At 59.1% G+C, this 20,419-nt stretch overlaps 2 protein-coding genes across 3 annotated transcripts; both read right to left on the bottom strand.

Moving 5' to 3' along the window:
- Positions 1-139: 139 nt before the first annotated feature.
- On the bottom strand, positions 140-12,333 carry PITPNM1 (phosphatidylinositol transfer protein membrane associated 1). Its single transcript, XM_068977032.1, has 23 exons — positions 12,256-12,333; positions 10,575-10,789; positions 10,368-10,489; positions 9,941-10,165; positions 7,937-8,263; positions 7,751-7,846; positions 7,563-7,670; positions 6,800-6,861; positions 6,449-6,705; positions 5,927-6,116; positions 5,717-5,824; positions 5,315-5,472; positions 5,025-5,230; positions 4,386-4,556; positions 3,584-3,748; positions 3,178-3,326; positions 2,919-3,029; positions 2,375-2,491; positions 1,981-2,129; positions 1,729-1,878; positions 1,453-1,636; positions 1,026-1,154; positions 140-400 (listed from the first exon to the last, which is right to left on the bottom strand). Exons 1-23 carry the CDS (start codon positions 12,331-12,333, stop codon positions 140-142), a joined length of 3,738 nt encoding a protein of 1,245 aa, XP_068833133.1.
- A 2,478-nt stretch (positions 12,334-14,811) lies between these two features.
- CDK2AP2 (cyclin dependent kinase 2 associated protein 2) lies at positions 14,812-17,054 on the bottom strand. 2 transcript variants are annotated; one of them, XM_068977794.1, is made up of 4 exons: positions 16,423-17,054; positions 16,010-16,110; positions 15,789-15,921; positions 14,812-15,288 (listed from the first exon to the last, which is right to left on the bottom strand). In XM_068977794.1, exons 1-4 carry the CDS (start codon positions 16,502-16,504, stop codon positions 15,221-15,223), a joined length of 384 nt encoding a protein of 127 aa, XP_068833895.1. In that variant the 5' UTR covers positions 16,505-17,054; the 3' UTR covers positions 14,812-15,220. The 2 variants fall into 2 exon arrangements, with proteins under 2 accessions (XP_068833895.1, XP_068833897.1); XM_068977796.1 differs by lacking the exon at positions 16,423-17,054 and adding an exon at positions 16,297-16,422.
- Positions 17,055-20,419: the final 3,365 nt, after the last annotated feature.

Raw genomic sequence — 20,419 nt, 5'->3', positions numbered from 1 at the left:
GGCTGGGTGCCCCAGCATGAAAGGGAACTAACCCTGAGGGCAAACGGATGCAGGCGAGGGCCCAGCCTTCCACAGGCGGCCCCTGGGGCTCCACAAGTATATGAATAAATAACCCAACTGTGAGGCCACAGTTGGGGCCTCACTCTTCACTGTCCAGCTTGAGGCTGATGCTCCGTGCCTTGCCCCGCACCAGGGTGGTGGGTGGAGTCCCTGGGCCCTCCCGTTCCACCTGGCTGGGGCCCCTCGAGCGGAGCAGCTGGCTCTGCTTCCGGAGAAAGTCCACAGGGGCAGCCCCACCATAGCTGCTCTTGGCCAAGGCGGCCCTTGGTCCCGCGGTGGCATGAGGGTGGGAGCCGGCCTCCAGCTGGCCCAGGTGGGCCACGTAGCCATCGGACAGGAACTGCGGGCAGAGGTGGGCAGGGTGAGGGGATGGCTGATCTCAGGCTCACACACTGCCCTCACCTGTCCTTCCCAGGCTCTGGGCAGTGCTGGCTGCAGTACCAGGCTGGCACAGCCTGACCAAACCCCGCCGGGGAGCCTGCCCCTCTCTGGGCCTCATCCTGAGTTTCCTCATCTGTACAATGGGGTTTTGGAAGGAAGTAACAGCAGCTAATATTTAGCAGGCACTTGCTCTGTGCCCAGCCCAGTGCTCAGCTGACATGCAGTAAATCACGGGCTCTTCGTGACAGCTGTGGAGATCTGCGCGGGTTTATCCTTTCCATTTTACAGACAGGAAAGTGAGGCTCAGAAAGGTCAAGGCTTGTGCCCAGAACCATGCCAGCGTGGAACGAGCACCCAAGGTCTTGCTCATACTCCAGCTTGAGTTACCCATTCTGGCCTGTCCGGCAGCTTCCAGCTGCTCGTGACCTCCCCAATCCTAGGAGAAGCCCAAGTTCCCTGAAGCCGGCCAGCCTGTTCACAGCCTCCCTCCTAGGTTCTTCTTAACACACGAGTGGTCCTCAGGGCCCAGCCTCAGCCTCCCATGCTCCAGCTGGCTCGCAGCCCCACCTTCACTCGGCCCTCACCTGACACTGCGCCTGCAGCTTCCGCACCGCGCGGCCCACGATGTAGGTCTGGCTGGGGGGCAGGCCCAGCGCCGCATACACGGCCACGTCTTTGGGGGACCCGTAGCCGGCCACGAAGTTCAGTTCCACCTGTGGCCGGAGAGGCCAATCAGCAGCCCCCCCGGGGTGGGGGAGGCGGGAGACAGAGGGTGGGGTCTGGTGGGCGATCTGCACCGAAGGGTTAGGGGCGGGGCCGCTTAGTCTCCATCACCAGGTCTGGCTGGGGGGTGGGACCAGCCGGATCTCCCTAGTTGGCTCCAAGGACTCTAGAGACCCTTGCGGAGATGTGCAGTCTGTTAGGCTAGGAGCCGGGGCCATGTAGGTGGTAACAAATGGGCCTCCTCCCGGGGCAATCGCGGGGTTCGGGGGCTCTCCCCAGCCACCACACCTCCTGCACCAGGCTCTGGAGGAACATCGCCTTCTGGCGCAGCGGGTCGTGAGTGAGGCCATCGCAGAAGGAGACGACGCCGTGGGGGAAGTTGTGCTGCGACAGCCAGGCTACCACGCGGTGCTTCTGCATATCAGGACGGCCCGTCACGTACACGATCAGGTAGCCCGCGTCCTGCCAGTGCCTGCAGGGAGCGGCGGCGGTCAGCCCCGAGAGCCAGGGGTGGGGACCAGTCCTCACAGCGAGCCGGGAAAGGGAAGTGGCAGCCGCTCCTACCTGACCACGTCTACGGCGCCGGCGCGCACCTTGGGGTCGCTGCCCATGATGGACACACTGGCGGTGAAGGAGCCGTCGATACTGAAGACCACGGCCTCAGTGCCGCGGGCCACCACCGTTAGGCAGCATTCGGCGTAGGTGTGGTCGCCCCTACGGCCGGGGCGGGGGTGGGGGGGGTTGCTGCGTGAGTGGCGTGGGGGCGGGGCCCACGGGAGCCCCGCCCCGCAGAGGCCGGGCCCGCCCCGCGCTCACCTTACCACCATGCGCACTGGGTAAACGCCGACGCCCAGCGCACGCTCTAGGGGCACCGGGAAGGTGAGACGGCCCGAGCTGTTGGTGACCTCGGTGCCAAAGTGGATCCACTTGCCCGACAGCGGCTGCGTCATGATGTAGATGTCCACCTAGCAGGGAGAGAGGGCCAGAGGGTCCCCCTGAGCGGAGCGGAGGAACGGGGGAGCCCTGAGCGTTGTGGAGCTGCGCGGAAGAGGGCTGAGGCGGGGGAAGGAGGACGGGGTTGGGGGCTCAACCTGGCAGGACCCGGAGCTGTCCAGGGAACAGGAGGCGGGACCGGGGAGCTCCCGCTTGGGGCCAGGACAGCCCGAGGAGGGGGCTGGTCTACCCGGGACTGAGGCCTCTGTGTCCTAACCTTCTCTCCCGTGAGTGTGACCACATCCAAGGGTCCGTACATGAAGCGCCCGTTCAGCACCTGGGGGCGGCCCTCGCACACCACCGTGTCGCTCGCCCGGTGGTTGGAGGTGACGTTCTGGCGGGAGGAGACAGTGTGAGCCCGCGGCCAGGAGATGACAGGGAGGCGGGAAGAGCTGGTGAGGGGGACCCGCGCCCAGACGTGTGTGCGCACTGCCTGGAGGAGGCGGGCCAGCTCGCTCCGAGAGAGGGGCGAGGCCCGAGGAGTGGGCGCTTCTGCTGACCCCGATCAGAGGTCCTGGGGGTCCTCTGTGCGGACTGTGGATCCAAGGGGCGGAGGCAATATAGACCCGGTGCAGAGGCTGAGAGGGGCGAGGCGAGCGCCAGTCTGAGACCTGACTTGGCAGAGGGGGCGGGGAAGAGGGAGGGGAGGAGACTTGGTGGTACCCGAGGGCGGGGCCGAGGCAGGAGGAGGTGGGACCTGGGAGGGGCTTAGGGGCGGGGATCCCAGGGAGACTTGAGGTCGCTAGGGGCAGGGCACGTACCCGAATCTTGACTTGGGTGCGTTTGCGCTGCCACTTCTCCCTGGGGAAGGCCGGGCTGTAGATGGACGGCTCCTCGCACTCGGTCAGGTGTGGCCGCTCCTTCTCGATCACCTGCGCGGGATGGCCCCAGCGAGGCCACATGAAGCTGGGGTGGGGTGGGGGAAGGGTCCCTGGGGCTGCCCCTCCCCCAGCTCCGGCTCCTCCTTATCCTTCCACCCCCCTACCCCCACCCCCACCCCCGCCGCATCCCTGGGCCCACCTGTCGCAGGATGAAGGCCACCACGTCGGCCGATTCCCAGTAGCTGGCGTGGAAGAGGTGGGGCAGCGTGACGGTGGGGAAGGCGGTGAGCGCCTCCGGGCAGTACAGCGAGTAGTCAATCCGCTTGGTCCCCCACCAGCGCTCCAGGACTGCTTGACCGCGGTGGGCAGTGAGTCAGGGGTGGCCTCTCACCCCAGGCCCAACTGTCTGGCCTCCAGGGCTCTTCCCTCTCTCTCTTCCACCAGCCCTGCTCTTTGCCGAGTCCAGAGTTGGGTGCTGGGGCCCCCTCCTTCCAGAGCAAAGGCTCTGGGGCAAGGGTGTTTCTGCTGGGCTTCAGCGGTGGCACAAGTATCCGCACCACCACTACCACCCCCAACCCCCAGGTGGGGCGGCTGGCCAGACTTACTCTTAACCACCTCACTAGTGGTGCTGGGGGCAGTTGGCTGGGCTGGTGGGTCACCGCCCAACTCACTGCCCTTCCAGAAAGCACCACTGGCAGACGTGGGTGTTGAGGGCACCAACATCTCCAGCTCCTCCAGAAAGAGGCCTGAGTGGGTCTGCAGAGTATCGGCTGTAGGTGGAGGGCAGCCTCAGTGGTGGGCTGGGCCAGGCCATCCTCCTGTCTTCCCACTGGGGTTCCAGGACTGCTCCGCCCCACACCTCCCCCATCTCTGCTGCCAGCCTTCCCTAGTCAGGTCTTGGCTGAGGCTGAACTGCCCCAACATGTGGGTGGACGCGAAGGGTGGGGGCATTCTCCCCTGTTAGCAGCATTCCTGCCAGAATGCCTGCCACCATCACCCCAATCCAGGCCCGCTTGTCTCATGGGGCCAGATGGGTACTCACTTACATGCATGTGTACACAACCCACACCAGGACGTGAACTCAAGTGTCCATGGAGACAGTGCATCCCTAGACACGGATACAGCACCCCTTCACCCCCCGTCCCAGTGGCGAGTTGCTGCTTTCTATGTCACTGCCTCCCTTCTTTAGCCCAGTCACCACCACTGCCCCCAGCTTCTGGGCAGAGGGTCTTGGGGATCCAGACTGCCCAAGGGGCCAGGCGACGGCTCCTGATCCTGGGAGTGGTGACCTGAGAGAGTACCAATGATGCGGGAACTGCCTCTTGGTTGGGGGAGGGGGGGTCTATCTCCATCCCTCACTGTTGGGGCCCTTCTCCTCCTCTTCCCTGTATTTTGGTTGGTGCGTACCCAGCAGCAGAGACGAGCCATCTCCCAGAGGGAACTTCTGGTAGCGGGGCACCGCCAGGGGAGCGATGGCCTGGAACTTGGGGGCCAGCAGGGGCTCAAGGCGGGAGGCGCAGGGGTCGGCCGCGTGGAAGAGGTTGTAGATCTGCTCGCAGGCTGGCCGCATCTGGGCCACTGGTACCCAGAAGATAAAGGAGAGAGGGGGTTCAGCTGGGCATCCTGGGAGGTAGGGGTGGTGTGGAGCAGCTCCCTGACCTGCTGGGTGACCCTGAAACAGCGCTTCCCAGACTGTACTCCCTGGGAGGTCCCCAGGGTCCTGCTTAAAAGTGGGACAGGTCTCTTGGCTAACAAGGGATCAGAGCCTTCGATTTGCTGATGCTCGGGATGAAGCATTCCCTACGCCTGTTGGACCCTGGGCATCTGGGCGTACGAGTTCCTCCTGGTGCATGCTGGGAAACGTGGCCTTGGCAAGTCCCTTCTTTCTGGGCCTCAGGTTCCCCTTCTCTAGCCAAGAAACTTAATTTTTACAGTGGGGAATGGCATAAATGCTCGAATTTCCGGTGAGAGGGAGAGGTTGGAGGAGCTAAGGGGAGGGGCAGATGGAGGAGGAGGCATGCCCCGACTTGCACCCCAAGGGCTCACCCTCCAACATGGGCATCACAGTTTTGCGCAGAGCCAGCACCAGGCCGAGCGGGGAGCCGAAGAGGAAGAAGCCGGAGACCTTGAAGTCAAGGCGGGCGGCACAGGGGGCACCGTCAGGAGCCTCAGAGGTGGCAGTGGGTGGGCAGGAGGCTGTGCTCGCCCGCCGGGGCTCCCTGGAGGAGGTGGCTGGGGGGGCTGCCTGCAGGCTGCGTGCGGAGGTGGCCGTCAGTGCTGCTGCCTCCGCAGCCCAGCACAAGCCCAGTTTGGGGTTGATGGGGTGGGAATGTCACCTGTTTTGAGAGCCCTCAGGCTCGGGACCAGCCATGTCACTGGGGGTACGCTGGGTGGGCAGGGTAGAGGTTTCTGGGCTGGCCCGGCCCAGCCCCTCAGGCCCCTCTGCCAGGGGATCCCGCATTGGGCCCGCCTCAGGGGAGAGCAGCTCATTGTTCTAGAAGAAGCAGGAGACAGAAACATCCTTAGGACTGGAGACAATCGATTTCTACTTATTTGGAAGTGAGGAAGGAGGAATGGGGGTTGGGCAGGGACTTAGAGCCAGCCAGCAGAGCCCCAGAGGGGATGGACAGAGGCAGCAGGGAACAGGCTGGAGAGAGGTCAGATTCCTGGGGCCGAGAACTAGAGCAGGGGAGTCTCCCTGCCCCTCCTCCGGTGGAGGCGGGTCCAGCCACACTGACCATACTTCCACGGCGGCTGCTGCTCCGGCTCCCGGTGCCCACGCTGGCACTGTGGCAGAGTGCATCAAAGCCCAGGATTCCGCCGACGCCGTCTCCGATCAGCACCACCTGGGGGAGAGGGCAGCGCGGTCAGGAGGGGCTGCAGCAGGGGCAGGAGGGTGGGGGAGGCTCGGCCGGCAAGTTCCCCCTGGACAACCCCTAACCCCTGACCTGCCCACAGAAGCCGGCACCCTCAGAGGAGCGCAGGAAGGCCGCATAGGCCTGGTTTGTGCGGGCGATGACTGTGGCCACGGCGCCCTGGTATCGGGAGGATGAGGTGGCCAGCAGCGGCAAGGCGGCCAGGGGAATGTGGTCCTGGGAGCGGGACAGGCCGTCACCATCATGGCTGTAGGGGCTCAGGCTGCAGGAAGAGGGGCGGAATGGATGGGTGGGCGCCTCCAGGCCTGCCTCTGCCCCCTCTAAGTCCCCCTGACCTGTTGGCAAGTCCCAGCACCACGGGGGCTTTTGGGGACCACCAGTATCCCAGAGGGCTCTGTGATGGAGCCATAGACTAGAAACAGGCCAGCTGGGCGGGTGACTGGCCCAGGTGTCTAGCTTCCTGGCCTCTTCCCTCTCCGCTCCCCCACCCCATGGGGGCCTCTCTGGTTCCAGGAGCCTCCAGGTGGCTGTCCACACCTCGGGGACCCTGTGTGTCCACCCCCCCACCCCCACTTCCACCCCCCAGACCAGTACTTGGAGACAAGGGCATAGGCAGCTGCGCAGATGGGTGGGCAGGGCACCAGGCGCAGCGCCACGTGGCCCAGGGCCTCGGGAAAGTGGACGCGGGTGACGGCCTCGAAGGCTAGGCTCAGCGTCTGCACATCTGCCCGCTTGGAGTCGGCATCTCCCGGGCCCGAGTCTAGGATGCTGCCACTGTGCAGGACGAGGAAGAGGGCGTGGACCGCGCACGTCTCTGCCCCCAGCTCCCCGGCACTGTCTCCATCTTGGCCCTGCGGGGGGCACAGTGCGACGCCAGCGACATCAGACCGGTGGCTGGTGAGTGGCCAGGCAGAACTGAGGCGCAGGGTGGCCGGCCATACTCACTTCCGAGTCCCTGGGTGCCCGGGCCCCGTCCCCTGGGTCTTTGGTGCCCTCGGTTCCAGGGTCTATGGGAGGGGGAGAGCCAGGAAGAGAAACTGAGGGCTCTGTGGGGATGCCCTCACCTGGCAGTCCAGATGCCCCCGCTCTCTGTCTGCCTGAGCACTCCCCCCTGCCCCCATCTCCTTCGGACCTGCCCCTCTCACCCAACTCCCCCAGGTCATTTCACACTTCTAGACCTTTGCACAGGCCAGCCAGTCCCTGCTGTTCCCAGAGACGCCTCTCCCCACAATGCCCGTTTGCCTGGAAAATTCCTTCTGATCCTGCCTTGTCCCATGTGCCTGTTTAAGTTGAAGTGAATTAAATTACTGTGCAAAATTCAGGTCCCCAGTCACACTCACCACATTTCAAGAACTTGAGAGTCACATGTGGCTAGTGACGAGTACCTTTCCATCATCTCAGAAAGTTCTTTTGGACAGAGCTGGTCTAATCCTTCAAAATCTGGTTTAGACCTCACCTCCTGCATGAAGACTTCCCGGCCTCCAAATGAATTCCTCCATTCTTCGTTCTATGTCTTTTTACATTCCAACCATCCATCCATCCATCCATCCACCCATTATCCACTCATCATTCATCTGTGTATTTAAAGAGCACCCTTTCTGGGTTGCCATTCATCTTAGGACCCCATTACATTTAGGAATGAGTAGTTCTCTGAGTCCCCACCACTTAGGGGGTGCAGGTGGCCGGTGACGGGATAGGGGACACTTACCTGGTGTCCCCTCAGCCTCCATGGGGGAGGCAAAGGCGTCGATGAAGTCATTGGAGTTCCACTTGGTCATCTCCTTGGGGAAGACTTCGTCACTGTCCGAGAAGCCTTCTGAAGGGACCAGGGACTGTGTCATGGGGGGTAGGCACTGCTCAGGGCCCCCCCACCCCCGGCAGGGCTGGGGTGCTGACCGTGGGCATCAAAGAACTCCTCCTCGGAGCTGTTCTCAGAGTCCCGGGCGATGTTCTGCATGCGCCACTCAGACAAAGTCTGGGGAGACACACCCCCTGCAGGGCCACATGGGCCTCAGCCTGGGCATCCAGCCAAGGGCCGCACTCCCCGACACCCCACCACCGGTCCCCAGGCCCCAGCCTCACCCCCATGCTGGGACGAATAGGAGGAACGGGAGGATGAAGACCACTGCTTGCTGAAGCTGGCATCGGGCGAGGCATCAGGGCCCGGGGGGGGCTCGGGCCCATCGGGGGTGCCGGCGTGGCTGGCCCCGGCGCGGGCCTCGGAGCTCGGCTTCCCCAGGGGCTGGGCCTCGGGGCCCTCGCTGCCTGTGTTGCACTTGGCCATGCGCTGTGCCAGCATGCGGGCAGTCTCCTCCTCCAGTGCCCGGATGTCAGCCATGCTCAGCTCTGTCCACTCGTCCTGCCAGCACCAGGCCTGTCGGTGGGCCCGCAGCATCACCCGGCGCAGACCTGTAGGTGCCCAGACATCAAAGCTGTGCCCTCCCCACCCCCAGTTTCCCTGCCCTGCATATCAAGCCCTTGAATTCCCTTGAATTAGGGTAATGGCTCCCTTGGGCACACCACCCACCCAGAGCCACAAAGTAGGGAAGGCTGAGTGTGGTCCAGGAGATGGCAGTGGGAAGTGGGGCATTTTTCTTCCTGTCCTACCTACCTCCCTGCCCACAGCCTCTTTTATCCCTCCAGACACCCCAACTCTTAGCTCCGAGCTCACCCTGACACCTCAGGAAGCTGGGAGCAATGTTTGTTCTTGCTCTTTCAGCTGGCTTCCTGCTGACTTCATCAGAGGAGTCAACAATTAAGGCGTTAACAGTTAATGAAATTGTTGATGGTTAATGAAGGTGTTAATAGTTAATGGAAGTGTTGGCACTTAATGAAGCAAAAACACGATACCCATTCTGGGATATTTTCATCTTAAGCAGAGGAATAAAGTTAGAAACCTCAGTATCTAGGAAATAAAGTAATAATGATTGAATTATAAACTTCTAGAAGGAAATGCATTAGAATCTTAATAATGGTTATATGTGGGTGATTTTCATTTTCTTTTTTTGGCTGTATCACATGGTGAAAGTGAAAGTGAAAGTTAGTCACTCAGTCGTGTCCGACTTTTTGTGGCCCCGTGGACTGTAGCCCATCAGGCTCCTCTGTCCATGGAATTCTCCAGGCAGGAATTCTGGAGTAGGTTGCCATTTCCTTCTTCAACGGTATGTGGGATCTTAGTTCCCTGATCAGAGATCAAACCCACGCCTCCTGCATAGGAAGTGCAGAGTCTTAACCACTGGACCTCCAGGGAGGTCCCCAATCTTCTTATTTGTGCTTTTTGGACTTTTTCCAAATTTAGGTTAAAGAGCCTGTATTACTACTCTCTGAGCTAAATTTCCTCATCTGGAATCATAATAGTCTTTACCTTGAGGGGTGTGGGGGATGTGAAAGATATCTTGTATGGGAAGTGATTAGCAGAGGATTTGGCTCTTGTGATCAATATCAGCTTTTGCTATCAGGCCCAACCTTTTCCTCATTTACAAAAGGGACAATTAAGGAAGCAGCTCCCTGGAGGGGAGATTCCATGAGAGCTGCGGCGGAGTGGATCCCAGGTCCCTGAGGGCCCCCATCCTTCTTCCTTCGGGGAGCCCAGCATCAGACCTGGGAGGTGGGGCAGGGCTAAGCCACAGGAGTATGACCTAGGGCTTGCTGGAGACCAAAGCAGGAGGATGGAACTCAGAGCTGGGGTGGGAGGGACTCTGACAGAACCCAGCTTTGGCCTGCACTCCACAGCGTGTTGCCAGTTACAGTTGGTGACCCTCCTGAGAGTCTCTAAGCCTCGCTTGACCCACAGAACATTGGCGTCTTAGAATTTTAATGGACGAGCAGCTGCATCTCTGAGTGAACCGGCATGAACCTCAGAGATCATGTTGCCAGCTTCTTGCCCTTCTGACTCTTCCCTGTACCTCAAGGCAGGCTTCCCCAACCCCAGCTAGGCTGCGATGCTCCCCTCTGCCCCAGCACCCACCCTATCAAATGGAAAGGATGGCTTTATGTTTCTGTGTCCCCGGCAGACTGGGAGCATCCCTGGCTCAAACATGTGGCCTAGTGCATGCTAAGTGGAACCTCCCAGGACAGGGTGCTCACCGACATCATGGATGAACTGCTCGATCTTGGCCTGCATGCCCCAGTAGCGGAACTCGACCTTGCACAGCTTGTAGGCGCACATGAGGGGCCCGGTCTGGGCTGCTGTGCGCGCCCAGTCATCACCCAGAGGTCCTCGGCCTGTCTTGGCCGAGCGGTACAGCCGGGGGTCCTCTTCTGCTTTGTACTCGCCTGGGGCCACAGCATCCCGCACGATATCGATGGTATCTGGGGGGTTCCGGCAGCCCTGAGCAACAGCAGCCCCCTCCAGCCCCTGCTACTCCTCCCCCACCTTGGGATTGGGAGGGCAGCTTTTCACGCACAGAAAGCCGAGGCCAGGAACTGAGCCTGGGACTTGTCAGAGGCCACCTGTCCAGGTGGCAGGTGGCCTGAGAGGGGCTTTGGGGTCATTACTGGCTGTAGGTCTCACCCAAGATGCGCTGTCTCCGCTCAGCCCCACTCAGGTTGAAGACATTGGGCTGCTGCCCCCCATCGGGCAGGTAATAGGTCTCAATTTCAATGGAGAATTTCTCCACAAAGGGGCAGGTGTACCTGGGCAGAGGGCAGGGGTAAGGGTCACTGCTAGGCCCACCAGGGCCCTTCCCCTCCTGGCCCCTGACCTGCCCCACCCACTCACCGGGTTCGGGTGTAGGGATAAGCATTCCAGGATTCCTCCTCCACCTGCAGGGCGGCCTTGGGCAGCAGTGCCCGGAACCAGCCTGGGATGTGGGAGCCCACGTGGTATACCTTGTGCGTGTACTGTCCACTGCCACCCGGCCCATCCGTGTAGGGCCGGTTGGCCAGGATCTCCACGCCACTGCCCTCGCCACTCGACTCCTCTCGGCTCTTTTTCTGCAGCCCAGGGCAAGAGGAGGATAGACACCTCAGTCCTAACTCCATTCCTGGGACGGGCTCCCCAGTTAGGCCTCGTCCCCAGCGCAGCTCTGAGGCCTGAGTCCCAGCCTTTCTAGCTCTCTGAAATTCCACCTGCTCCCCTATAGCTACTGGGGTCAGGATTATAGCCTCTAACCAGTCCCCTCTGGGGTTCTGCAAGCCGGGACTTGTTCAGTCATTCATGTATTTGCTGTCTGGTCTATTCCAGGCACTGTCCGGGCTTATATTCATTGGGATCTGGTGATGTACAGAGTAAAGACCCCTGCCTGCCCTTGTGGAACTGTACACTCCAGCGGAAGGAGACACAGTAGACAGAAAACAGAAAAAAAGCATCTTAGAGGGTCCTAAGTGCTGTGGTAAAAAGAAAGCATAGACTAGGGTTAGGTGGATAGAGTTGGGGGTTGCAGTATTGATAGGATGGTCAGGAAAGGCCTCACTGAAAAGATAACATGACCATGATTTGAAGATGACTTGGGGGGAAAAGGAGGGTGCGGGGCAGATATGGGGTGGGGGGTGTGTTTCAAGCAGAGAGAGAGCTCGTGTAAGCTCCTGAGGGAGACAAGCTGCATGCCCTGCCAGCAAGGGGCCAGGGTGGGCAGGCTGGAAGAATCAGGAGAGTTAAAGGGATATCCGCCTTTCTAGGACCCCAATACCAGCTCCTGCCACACCCCTCCTAGTTGGAGAGCACTCAGATCCTGTCCTTATGTAGCTCAGGAGTTTGAACATGGCCCACTCAACCCTCTGAGGCCAGATCCCAGTCCTCTTGCCTGTTCAGATTCTGGTCCCACATTTCAGGGGACACCTCTGAAATGGGCACCAGCCTCCTCCCGTCCCTGGGCACCTGCCCTGGCTCAAGCTTCTCCTCCCAAGCCTGACTCCCTGCATGCTTCCTCTCAGCCCAGATCTCACCCTCTGGGGTCCCTGCCTGCTCCTCTGATAGCCTCCGGCCCTGAGCCTCAGCCCATCTCCCTGACCGTTGGGGGTGGCCAGGTTCCTTCACCCTCTGGGGAACCTCTCCTAGTCTTTCTCTACCCCCTGGGACCCCTCCTCACTTTCTGCCCCCTACTCGTCTCCTCATGCGCTCCTCTCCCTACCCCCTGAGGATTACGGATTCTAAGGAGGATTAAAGGAGATCAGATAGGGGCTGAGCGTTCAGCAGGGGCTGGGCACTCGGGGAGGCACCACCAGGCCCTTCCGTCCCTCTTCGCACGGTCCTTAATCACCCCACCCCTCCCCCACATCCGACTGCGGACGCGCTCTCTTCTGCTCTGGCCTGAGCCCTCCTAAGCCCCGGGGCTGGACTGGCAGGGGATTGAGCTGAGCCCGGCCCCTTATCCCAGGTGTGGCCTGCGCGCTCCTGCGGATACCCAACATGAAGCATGTTCCCATCCCCTCCTCGGCCTCCTACTTGCCACCGCCCTCACCTGGATCATGTAGAGCTGGGCCACCTGGTATTCGTCCAGGCTCATGGGCAGCAGGATGTGGTATTCCTTGATGAGCATCCTGAAAGCGCTCGGCCGGCCGCGCGCGGCCTCCGCGGCTCCTGGCGCAGGGCACCGCGCGGCCGTCAGTGCGGGGCGGCGGCGCGCGGCCCCGAGCCCTGCGCGCGGGCCGAGGGGCTCAGGCGCGGGGACCCCATGCCCGGGCTCGCCACAGGGCAGGCAGCGGCGAGCCCAGCTCTGCAGCCAGCGCCGCGGGGGGCCGGGAGCCGCCGAGAGGCTGAGCGCTGACCTCTTTTCCGCGCAGCCCCCGCCCCCCGCCCGCCCATCGCCATGGCAACCGCGCGCTGACGCGGGCCCCCAGGAGCCGCGGGAGGTGGCCGGCGGGCTGGCGGGCCAGCCTCGCCTCTCCGGCCGCGGCGGCGTCCTAAGCCCCTCGGAACAGCATCCTTTGGGGACCCGCCCCTGGGAACCCCGGGGCCCCTCCTTCCGGGCCGCCTTCCACCACCGGCCCCTCGGGGCCCGCCCCCTGCATCCCTTTCCCCGAGCTGGTCCGTGTCCCCACTCCTGGACGTCCACTTAGAACCTTGTCCCCCGCGTGTCTTTCCGCGGAGCAGCCCCGGGCGCCCCCCTCCCCCTGCACCCTAAACTACCTTCAAAGACTAGATAACACTTTCGCCCCGAGACCTGTCTTCCCCACCCTGGCGGGCAGCCCAGTCCCCAACTCCCCCTTCCCCGCATCGTTCCTGGACCCCCGGCACTCGTCTATGCAGCTGCCTCATCCTCCTTCTCCAGGGCTGACCACTCTTCAGGCTCAGGCTAGAAGTACCCTACGGGCCCCCGCCCTGCAAGCCCTGCTCCGTCCACCTGCGCCCAGACTTCGCTGCCGCCGTACCCCCACCTCGCACCCACTGAGCAAGCGAGAGGCCCCGTTGCCCCCACTTCCCTCTGCTCCCCGGCGTCCCCGTCCCCCGCCGTGCTCTGGATCGGCCCGCCCGCCAACGTCCCGGCTCACCTCTAGTCTAGGGTGGACGCCCCTCACCCGGTACGGGCGGGGGCCGACGGGCCGCGGGTCGGAGCGCCGAGCGACCCCAGCCCCGGCCGCGGATTCCAGCAGTGGCCGGACCCTCTGGAGGCGCAGCGCGGGCCCATGGCCCCGACCTTCCTCCCGGTCTGCCCGCCGGCACCCCTCCGGTCCCTCCCCGCCGCCCGCCGCGTCACTGCGGCCGCCCCGCCCCCTTCCTGGGCGCGCGGCCCTACCCACCCCGGCGGGGTCCGGGCAGCCCCGCCCGCGGCGGCGGAGGGCGGCCTCAACCTTCCTTCCTTCCCCACGGTGGCGAGGGAAGAGGCCCTTCTCCAAATGCTGGCGCTGCGTAGTCCGGCCGTGTTCTTTGGGATCCCCAGACACTCTGGGATCCTTCCTCCACCCTGGCCCGGCCCTCCAGTGTGCTATGGAAATATGACAAGAGTCCCAGCCCCAACTTCCCGGGCCCTGGGAATCCGGGGCCCAGGGTGGGGGAAACGCCTTCCCGTCCCAAGTCTAGCCAGCGGCTGGTCTCTGACATCACTGGCCTAGCCGGTGGGGTTCTGGTGTCCCAGACCGCCAGGTCATTCAGAGGGCTGCAGTCACTTTCACTTCCAGTCTTGGGGCTCCTCCCGGAACGGGGCCCCAGAGCTTTCCCCACCTGTATCTTCCGGGTTCACAAGTCTGGCCAATAGCGCCCAGACCATGGGCAAAAGGCTGCCAGGGCCTAGGGCTGGGATCTTGGGACCGCACCCAGTTGGCTAGAGGGCACTGGGACGGTGCAAGGCGGCACCGTGCAGGGTCTCACCCAGACTGGGGAAACCAGTTCTCTCTCGACTGTTTCTCAGGTCCCGGGGGTCAGGAAGCAGCTCGGCTCCTTTTCCTTCCTCTTAGGACTCAGAGATAGGGTGTATTCCGAGCCCCAGGGCTGATTCCAAGCTTAGGATGTTAGGGTGTTAAGGGTGGGGCTTAACTGAACTGGCATTTCCACCCTCCAGGCACCTTTAGTCCAGAGAAAGAACCCTCTAGGCTCAGGCTGGAGACAGAGCCCTCCAGCTGTGGAAGCAACCCAGGCCTTGTGCTGCCCCCTGGTGGCATCTTGTGAAGGAGGGCAGGGCACTCAGCTATTGGAGTTCAACTCTTTGTACAAACAGCTGGCAGGCCGAGGGCCAGGGAAGGGCAGGGTCCCACTCAAGGTCAATGGGCTGTGGAGGCAAGGCAAAGCTAGGCTTGGTGGGCCTCCCTCCCACTCACTGTACCCAACCATCTCCGTCCGAGTCTCCTCTTTCCCTTTCTTCGTGGCCCACCCGGGCTTAGCAGAGGCACCAGGCTCAGAGAAACTATGAACTGTGTGGGCTTCTCTGGTGGGCCAGTGGTTAAGATGCCATGCTTCCAGTGCAGGGGCATGGGTCCGCAGTGCACGGATAAAAATAAATAAAATAAAATAAAAAAGACTACTAGCTGAGAGAACAACTCCAAATTATATTTTATTTATATAAAAAGGGCGTATTTAGCAAAAGACACACTGAGAAAAGAGTTGTTATGGCCCAGGAGAAAAGGCAGGGAGGCCATGGGCCTTCTGAGGCCCTGCTGGGGGAGAAGGGGTCTGGGCAAAGTGGATAAAAGTCCTGGGTAAGTGCTGAGCGGTGGGGGCCACAGAAAGGAGGCAGCTCCAGTTGGATCAACACTGTTGGCAGGTCATGGGTGAGACTCACAGTGACCTCGCTGCTAACTCTTTCGGGGTTTCCAGTTAGTGCTGCCGACTGGAGTTAAGAGCCACCTCACTGGTTCCTGGAGGGGACCCACCAAAGGACACAGGACAGGAAGCCCAGGACGGGAAGTGCAACTTGGGGTGAAGGCCAGGGAGAAGCAGGTGCTCTGCAGTGGCCAGGAAAGGTCCAGAAGCTGAGGTGGAGTTGAGTCCTGTTACGTGCGGGCGTTCCGCTCTGTCTCTGCCAGGCACTCTCTGACGAGGGCCCGGGCATGGATGATGCCTGGGGTGGGCATGGGCAAGTAACATACAGGATCTCAGCGACCCTCCACAGTCCCAGGTCTGCCCTCCAGAGGAAGACCCCTCCCTCACACCCCCTTTCCTTTCAGTGAAAGGGACTATAATCTAATGAGGGACTCGATGACATTAGAGGTTTAGACATTAACCAGCAAATTTACCCCGCTGAAATACAGCATTGGATGGCATCACCAACTCAATGGACATGAGTTTGAGTAAACTCCGGGAGTTGGTGATGGACAGGGAGGCCTGGTGTGCTGCAGTCCATGGGGTCGCAAAGAGTTGGACACAACTGAGTGGCTGAACTGACTGACTGAAATACAAATTCCGTCCTTCCTTAGAAATTGACTCAATTTCAGTTCAGTTCCAACGCCTCTCTGGATAGAGATCCTGGCCCTCGTCTAGGCTTGGCTCAGGCGGCCTCCAAGTCTTTCCTTCCCTACCTTGTGAAGGGTTGTTCAGTGTTTGTCTCCTGGCCTCACTCACCTCTCTTCAGGCGCTCCATGGCGCTCTTGCTGCCAGCATAGGTGGGCCGGATCTCTTTGCCCATCTCTTCTATGACAGATAGCAGGTCGGTGTAAGTGCTCTGGGAGCCCTGGGCGCCAGGTGGTTTCATTGCCTAAGTCAAAAGAGAACAGGGCAGTGAGTTCAGGCCAACAGGGCACCTCCAGTCCTTATCCCACAGGCAATCCCTCAGCTCCACTCACCTGCACATAGCCCATGGAGGGAGGTCCAAAGTCATTAAACAGTGGTCTGAAAGGGGCAGCGGCTCCCGGCACAGAGCCCGATGGTGATGGGACACTTCCAGCTGCAAGAGGAGCGAGTAAGCGGTCAGCGCGGGTCAGGAGCGCCTCCTCCCGGCGCTCCAAGCCTCGGACTAGATTCGCCCCGATTCCCTCCAAAGGCACGCTCCATTCCAGGCCGCTAAACTTCAGGACAAGCCCCCTCCCGCTGCGCTCAGCCAACAACCCTTACGCGACCACGCCCACTTTACAGGCCAGCAAACTGAGGCTCGGCGAGGACAGGCGGCGGGCCTAGCACACTGCAGAACTCGGGCCGTCTTCTCTTCGGAGACCTTGACTGCCCGGGCAGGCAAGCAGGGATGGAGCTGGGTCCTCACCTGTCGGGACCGGGGTGCCGGGCCCAGGCGTGCTGGAGCCGGGGGTGCTGCTGGGGGCGGGGGCGATGGGCTTGTAGGACATCCCCAACTCCTGGGTGCGGCGGACGCCGGCCGGCCGCTCCTCCCGGGTTGGCTGCCTGGCCTCTGAGCCGCGTTCTGATTGGCAGGCCGGCAGCACGCCCCTAGTAAATAGAGCTCGGGCCGGAAGGGCGGGCGGCCACGAACGATCCTTCACTCCCGATTGGCGCGCGGAGATGTCACTCGGCCCTCCTCATTGGCAGAGACCGGCCCCAACAGGCCGCAACCGCTGCTGATTGGCCTCCGCCTTCCGGACCTCGCACCTGTCTGCTTCGGATTGGGCGGTGGCCGACACCCTCCACAATTGGAGAGTTCGCGGCCCGGGGCCGGCGCGCTTTCAATCCGATTAGTCCTCAAGCCTAAGGGGCGGGGCTTCGGCAGCCTGAGAGCTGGGTCTGGTCCGCCGCGGTTCGCGCCGAGCTGGGCTTCCCCGGCGCGGGTGCCGCCCTCGCACCTCACTCACGTTGCTTTGCACGTCAGCGTCCCGCTGCCCCGTCCCGGTTCGGCTGGGCTGTGGCCGCCGCTGCCGTCACCGCCGCGGCGCGCGCGCGCGCGCCTGTCCTCCGCTCTGGGTGCCGGAGGACGCAGGGCTTTGACGTTCCCAGCCCCGCGCCCCACCCCGTGCGCTTTTACGTCACCTTTCACCGGTTCCACAACCTGTCCCCGATTCGCGCATGCGCCCTCCCCGAGGCCTCCCCATATGTTCTCATGGCAACGGGTCCTGCACCTACGCGGGTGATGCGCCTCTCCTTTCCAATTGCCTGGACCTCGGGTCTAGGTTGGTGTAAGGTCCAAGGGCGACTTCAAAGACTCCTCAACCTGCCCCACCCCCCCGTCTCAACCCCACCAAATCCCCATGCCAGTGACTCATAATGACAATCGCAGGAACAGCTCACCTTGAACACTTAAACTGTCCTCTTGCCCTCAATTTTTCCCAGCATTAGGGTCTTTTCCAATGAGTCAGTTCTTCAAATCAGGTGGCCAAAGTATTGGAGTTTCAGCTTCAGCATCAGTCCTGCCAATGAATATTCAGGACTGATTTCCTTTAGGATGGACTGGTTGGATTTCCTTGCAGTCCAAGGGACTCATAGGGTTGTTGTGGGGATTAAATGAATATTCATAAAGTGTCTACTGTTTCATTTTCCTTTTTCCTATCCATATCTCCATTCAGATCCCTCCCCTCAAATCTCATTCCTCACAACCCTGGATCTTAGACTCTCCTCCAAACATTAACCTTTTTCCTGAGACGACTCCTCCTCAAAATCTCGTTCCCCCCCCCCCCCAACCACCCTGCCAGCTCTGTAGATTTTTTTCATGCCCAGGACATTGTTTATTCATTCAACAAACATTTTCTCACTCCATCCTCCATCTCAGGCCTTGTGCTGGACACTGATGGAAATGAACTAGTCATGGTTTCTGTCCTCAAGGAGATCCTAGTCTCAAAGAGAGACAGGGAAGTAAAGCCACACAATAGAGTAAAACAGTGTGGATTCCTGGGACAAGGAATTCCAGAGGGACAATTCCTCTGGAATTCAGAGTAAGGGTCCAGCCTTGTGACATCACAGAAGGCTTCCAGTAGAGGGGGCTTTCAATAGGTGAGTCAACAAAGAAACAGATGTTTTTATACAATGGACTCTTATTCAGCAATAAAAGGAAATTATCTACCCACAAAAAGACACAGACATATTGCTAGGTGAAAGAAGTCAGTCTGAAAAAAGACACATGCAGTATGATTCCAATGATATGACATTCTGGAAAAGGAAGACTTATACAGAAGGTAAACAAAGTAATGGTTGCCAGGAGTTGGTGAGGGGTAAAAATGAATAGGTAAAGCATAATCTGGAAATTGGAAATGAGTGGAGCCCATAAGAACAAAGACAAAAAGCACTCCACCCTAGCTGATGATGTGGTTTCCCATGCGAGTATGGGCTAACAATTCTCGATGTTGGAATGAGAAGTTACACGTAAGTAAGGAGGAGGAGGAGGATGCTAGAATGATCCATGTGGTAATGGACTAGAGTTGGAGATACCAACAGGAACTCATGTTTAGCTTGATATAAATACAGTTGGTTATATGCAGAAATACTTAAAATTTTTTATATCCACGTTAGTGTACATATATATATCCTCATTCTATTAGCTTAGAGTGTCTAGAAGCAACTTAACATCTGGATCTTGGTTTCAAATACCATTCTCCAATAAAATGAAGCAGAGTTCCTTGGAGAAATGGCTGACTCTAGGACTGGGACCAGAAATATGCAAGATAATTCTGGAACAGCTAGTAGTGCTTGAAAGTAAGAAAATGCTAAAACAAAACTTAAAACTCCCAAACTCAAGCCCCTACAGTGATGGGGGCATGTCAGAAGGGCACAGGAGCCAAATGAAAGAGCTCTCAATGGCCAAAGATAGAGCACTTTGAGCAAGAAAATTAATAAAATAGTCCTGGATTATAACTTGTATAAAATAAATGAGTTCATATTGATATAAAAAAAGAGTGAGCAAATAAATCAATGGAGAAAAGACAAATGGACCTTTAATAGGATTGATGTAATAGGAGAAAGAAAATGAAATGAGTAATTTTACAGCACAGAAACCTGACAGAAATGCTACTTTCAGCCAAATGATCAATGTCAAAATCAATAATGATGTCATGTTGATAATATTAATAGTATATGTTGGGATGAGAACGCCATTCTTTTTTAAATATTTGTTTGGCTGTGCTGTCTTAGTTGCAGCATGTGGAACCTAGTTCCCTGACCAGGGCAATTGAATCCCAGCCCCCTGCACTGGGAGCCCAGAGTCTTAGCCACTGGACCACCAGGGAAGTCCCAAGAACCCCATTCTAACTGTGGTGAAAACAAACAAATCCCAATTTAGGAACATTCTATAAAATACCTGACTGGTATTTCTTAAAATTGACAAGATAATTAAAAAAGAAAATTCTGTAAAACCATCATGACCAAGAGAACCCTAAAAAGACATTATTTCTAATATAAATGGTGTCCTGGAAGGCACTCTGCAACAGAACAAGGGAAGAAGAGATGAAATCTGCATAAAATATGGTCTTTAATAATAAGGCGTCACTATTAGTTCTTTTGGAGAAGGCAATGGCAACCCACTCCAGTATTCTTGCCTGGAAAATCCCAGGGATGGCGGAGCCTGGTAGACTGCAGTCCATGCGGTCGCGAAGAGTCAGATATGACTGAGCGACTTCACTTTCATGCGTTGGAGAAGGAAATGGCAACCCACTCCAGTGTTCTTGCCTGGAGAATCCCAGCGATGGCAGAGCCTGGTGGGCTGCCGTCTATGGGGTCGCACAGAGGCGGACACGACTGACGCGACTTAGCAGTAGCAGCAGCATTAGTTCATTGGGCTTCTCTGTTGGCTCAGACTGTAAAGAATCTACCTGTAATGTGGGAGATACAGGTTCAATCCCTGGGTTGGGAAGATCCCCTGGAGAAGGAAATAGCTACCCACCTCAGTATCCTGGCCTGGAGAATTCCACGGGCTGTATAGTCAGTGGAGTCTCAAAGAGTCGAACACGACTGAGCAACTTTCCCTTTCACAGGTGTTCTTGCCTTGAGAATTCCCTGGACAGAGGAGCCTGGTGGGCTGTGTAGTCCATGGGCTCGAAAAGAATCAGACACGCCTGAGTGACTTTCACTTCACTTCATTAGTTCATGAGCAGTGTCAGAGGTACCATTCTAATGTAAGATGTTACTAGAGTGTCGTGGTTCATTCTGTGTGTCGATCTGACTGGGTCATGGGGTGCCCAAGCCAAAGGTCCAACATTATTTTGGAGGGTCTTGAGGGAGCGTCTGGATGAGATGCATTGCATCTGAGTACTAAGTAAAGCGAATGGGTCTTCCCAGTGTGGGCTGAGTGAGATCTGAATGGAACAAAAAGGCTGAGTGAGAGG

This window comes from Capricornis sumatraensis, chromosome 8 (assembly GCF_032405125.1).
Source record: "Capricornis sumatraensis isolate serow.1 chromosome 8, serow.2, whole genome shotgun sequence".
Classification (NCBI taxonomy): Eukaryota; Metazoa; Chordata; class Mammalia; order Artiodactyla; family Bovidae; genus Capricornis; species Capricornis sumatraensis.
The sequence above is the reverse complement of the archived record's forward strand: the minus strand, read 5'-3'. Positions and strand labels throughout refer to the sequence as shown.

Coding starts and splice junctions, on each gene's coding strand:
- PITPNM1 (XM_068977032.1), bottom strand. CDS start 12,333: ATGCTCATCAAGGAATACCACATCCTGCTGCCCATGAGCCTGGACGAA. Junction 6,117..6,448: donor GCCTATGCCCTTGTCTCCAA/GTACTGGTCTGG, acceptor CTCTTCCTGCAG/CCTGAGCCCCTACAGCCATG. Junction 1,637..1,728: donor GGCGCCGTAGACGTGGTCAG/GTAGGAGCGGCT, acceptor CGCTCCCTGCAG/GCACTGGCAGGACGCGGGCT.
- CDK2AP2 (XM_068977794.1), bottom strand. CDS start 16,504: ATGTCCTACAAGCCCATCGCCCCCGCCCCCAGCAGCACCCCCGGCTCC. Junction 15,922..16,009: donor CCTCCATGGGCTATGTGCAG/GTGAGTGGAGCT, acceptor CTTTTGACTTAG/GCAATGAAACCACCTGGCGC. Junction 15,289..15,788: donor CATGGAGCGCCTGAAGAGAG/GTGAGTGAGGCC, acceptor TGCCCACCCCAG/GCATCATCCATGCCCGGGCC.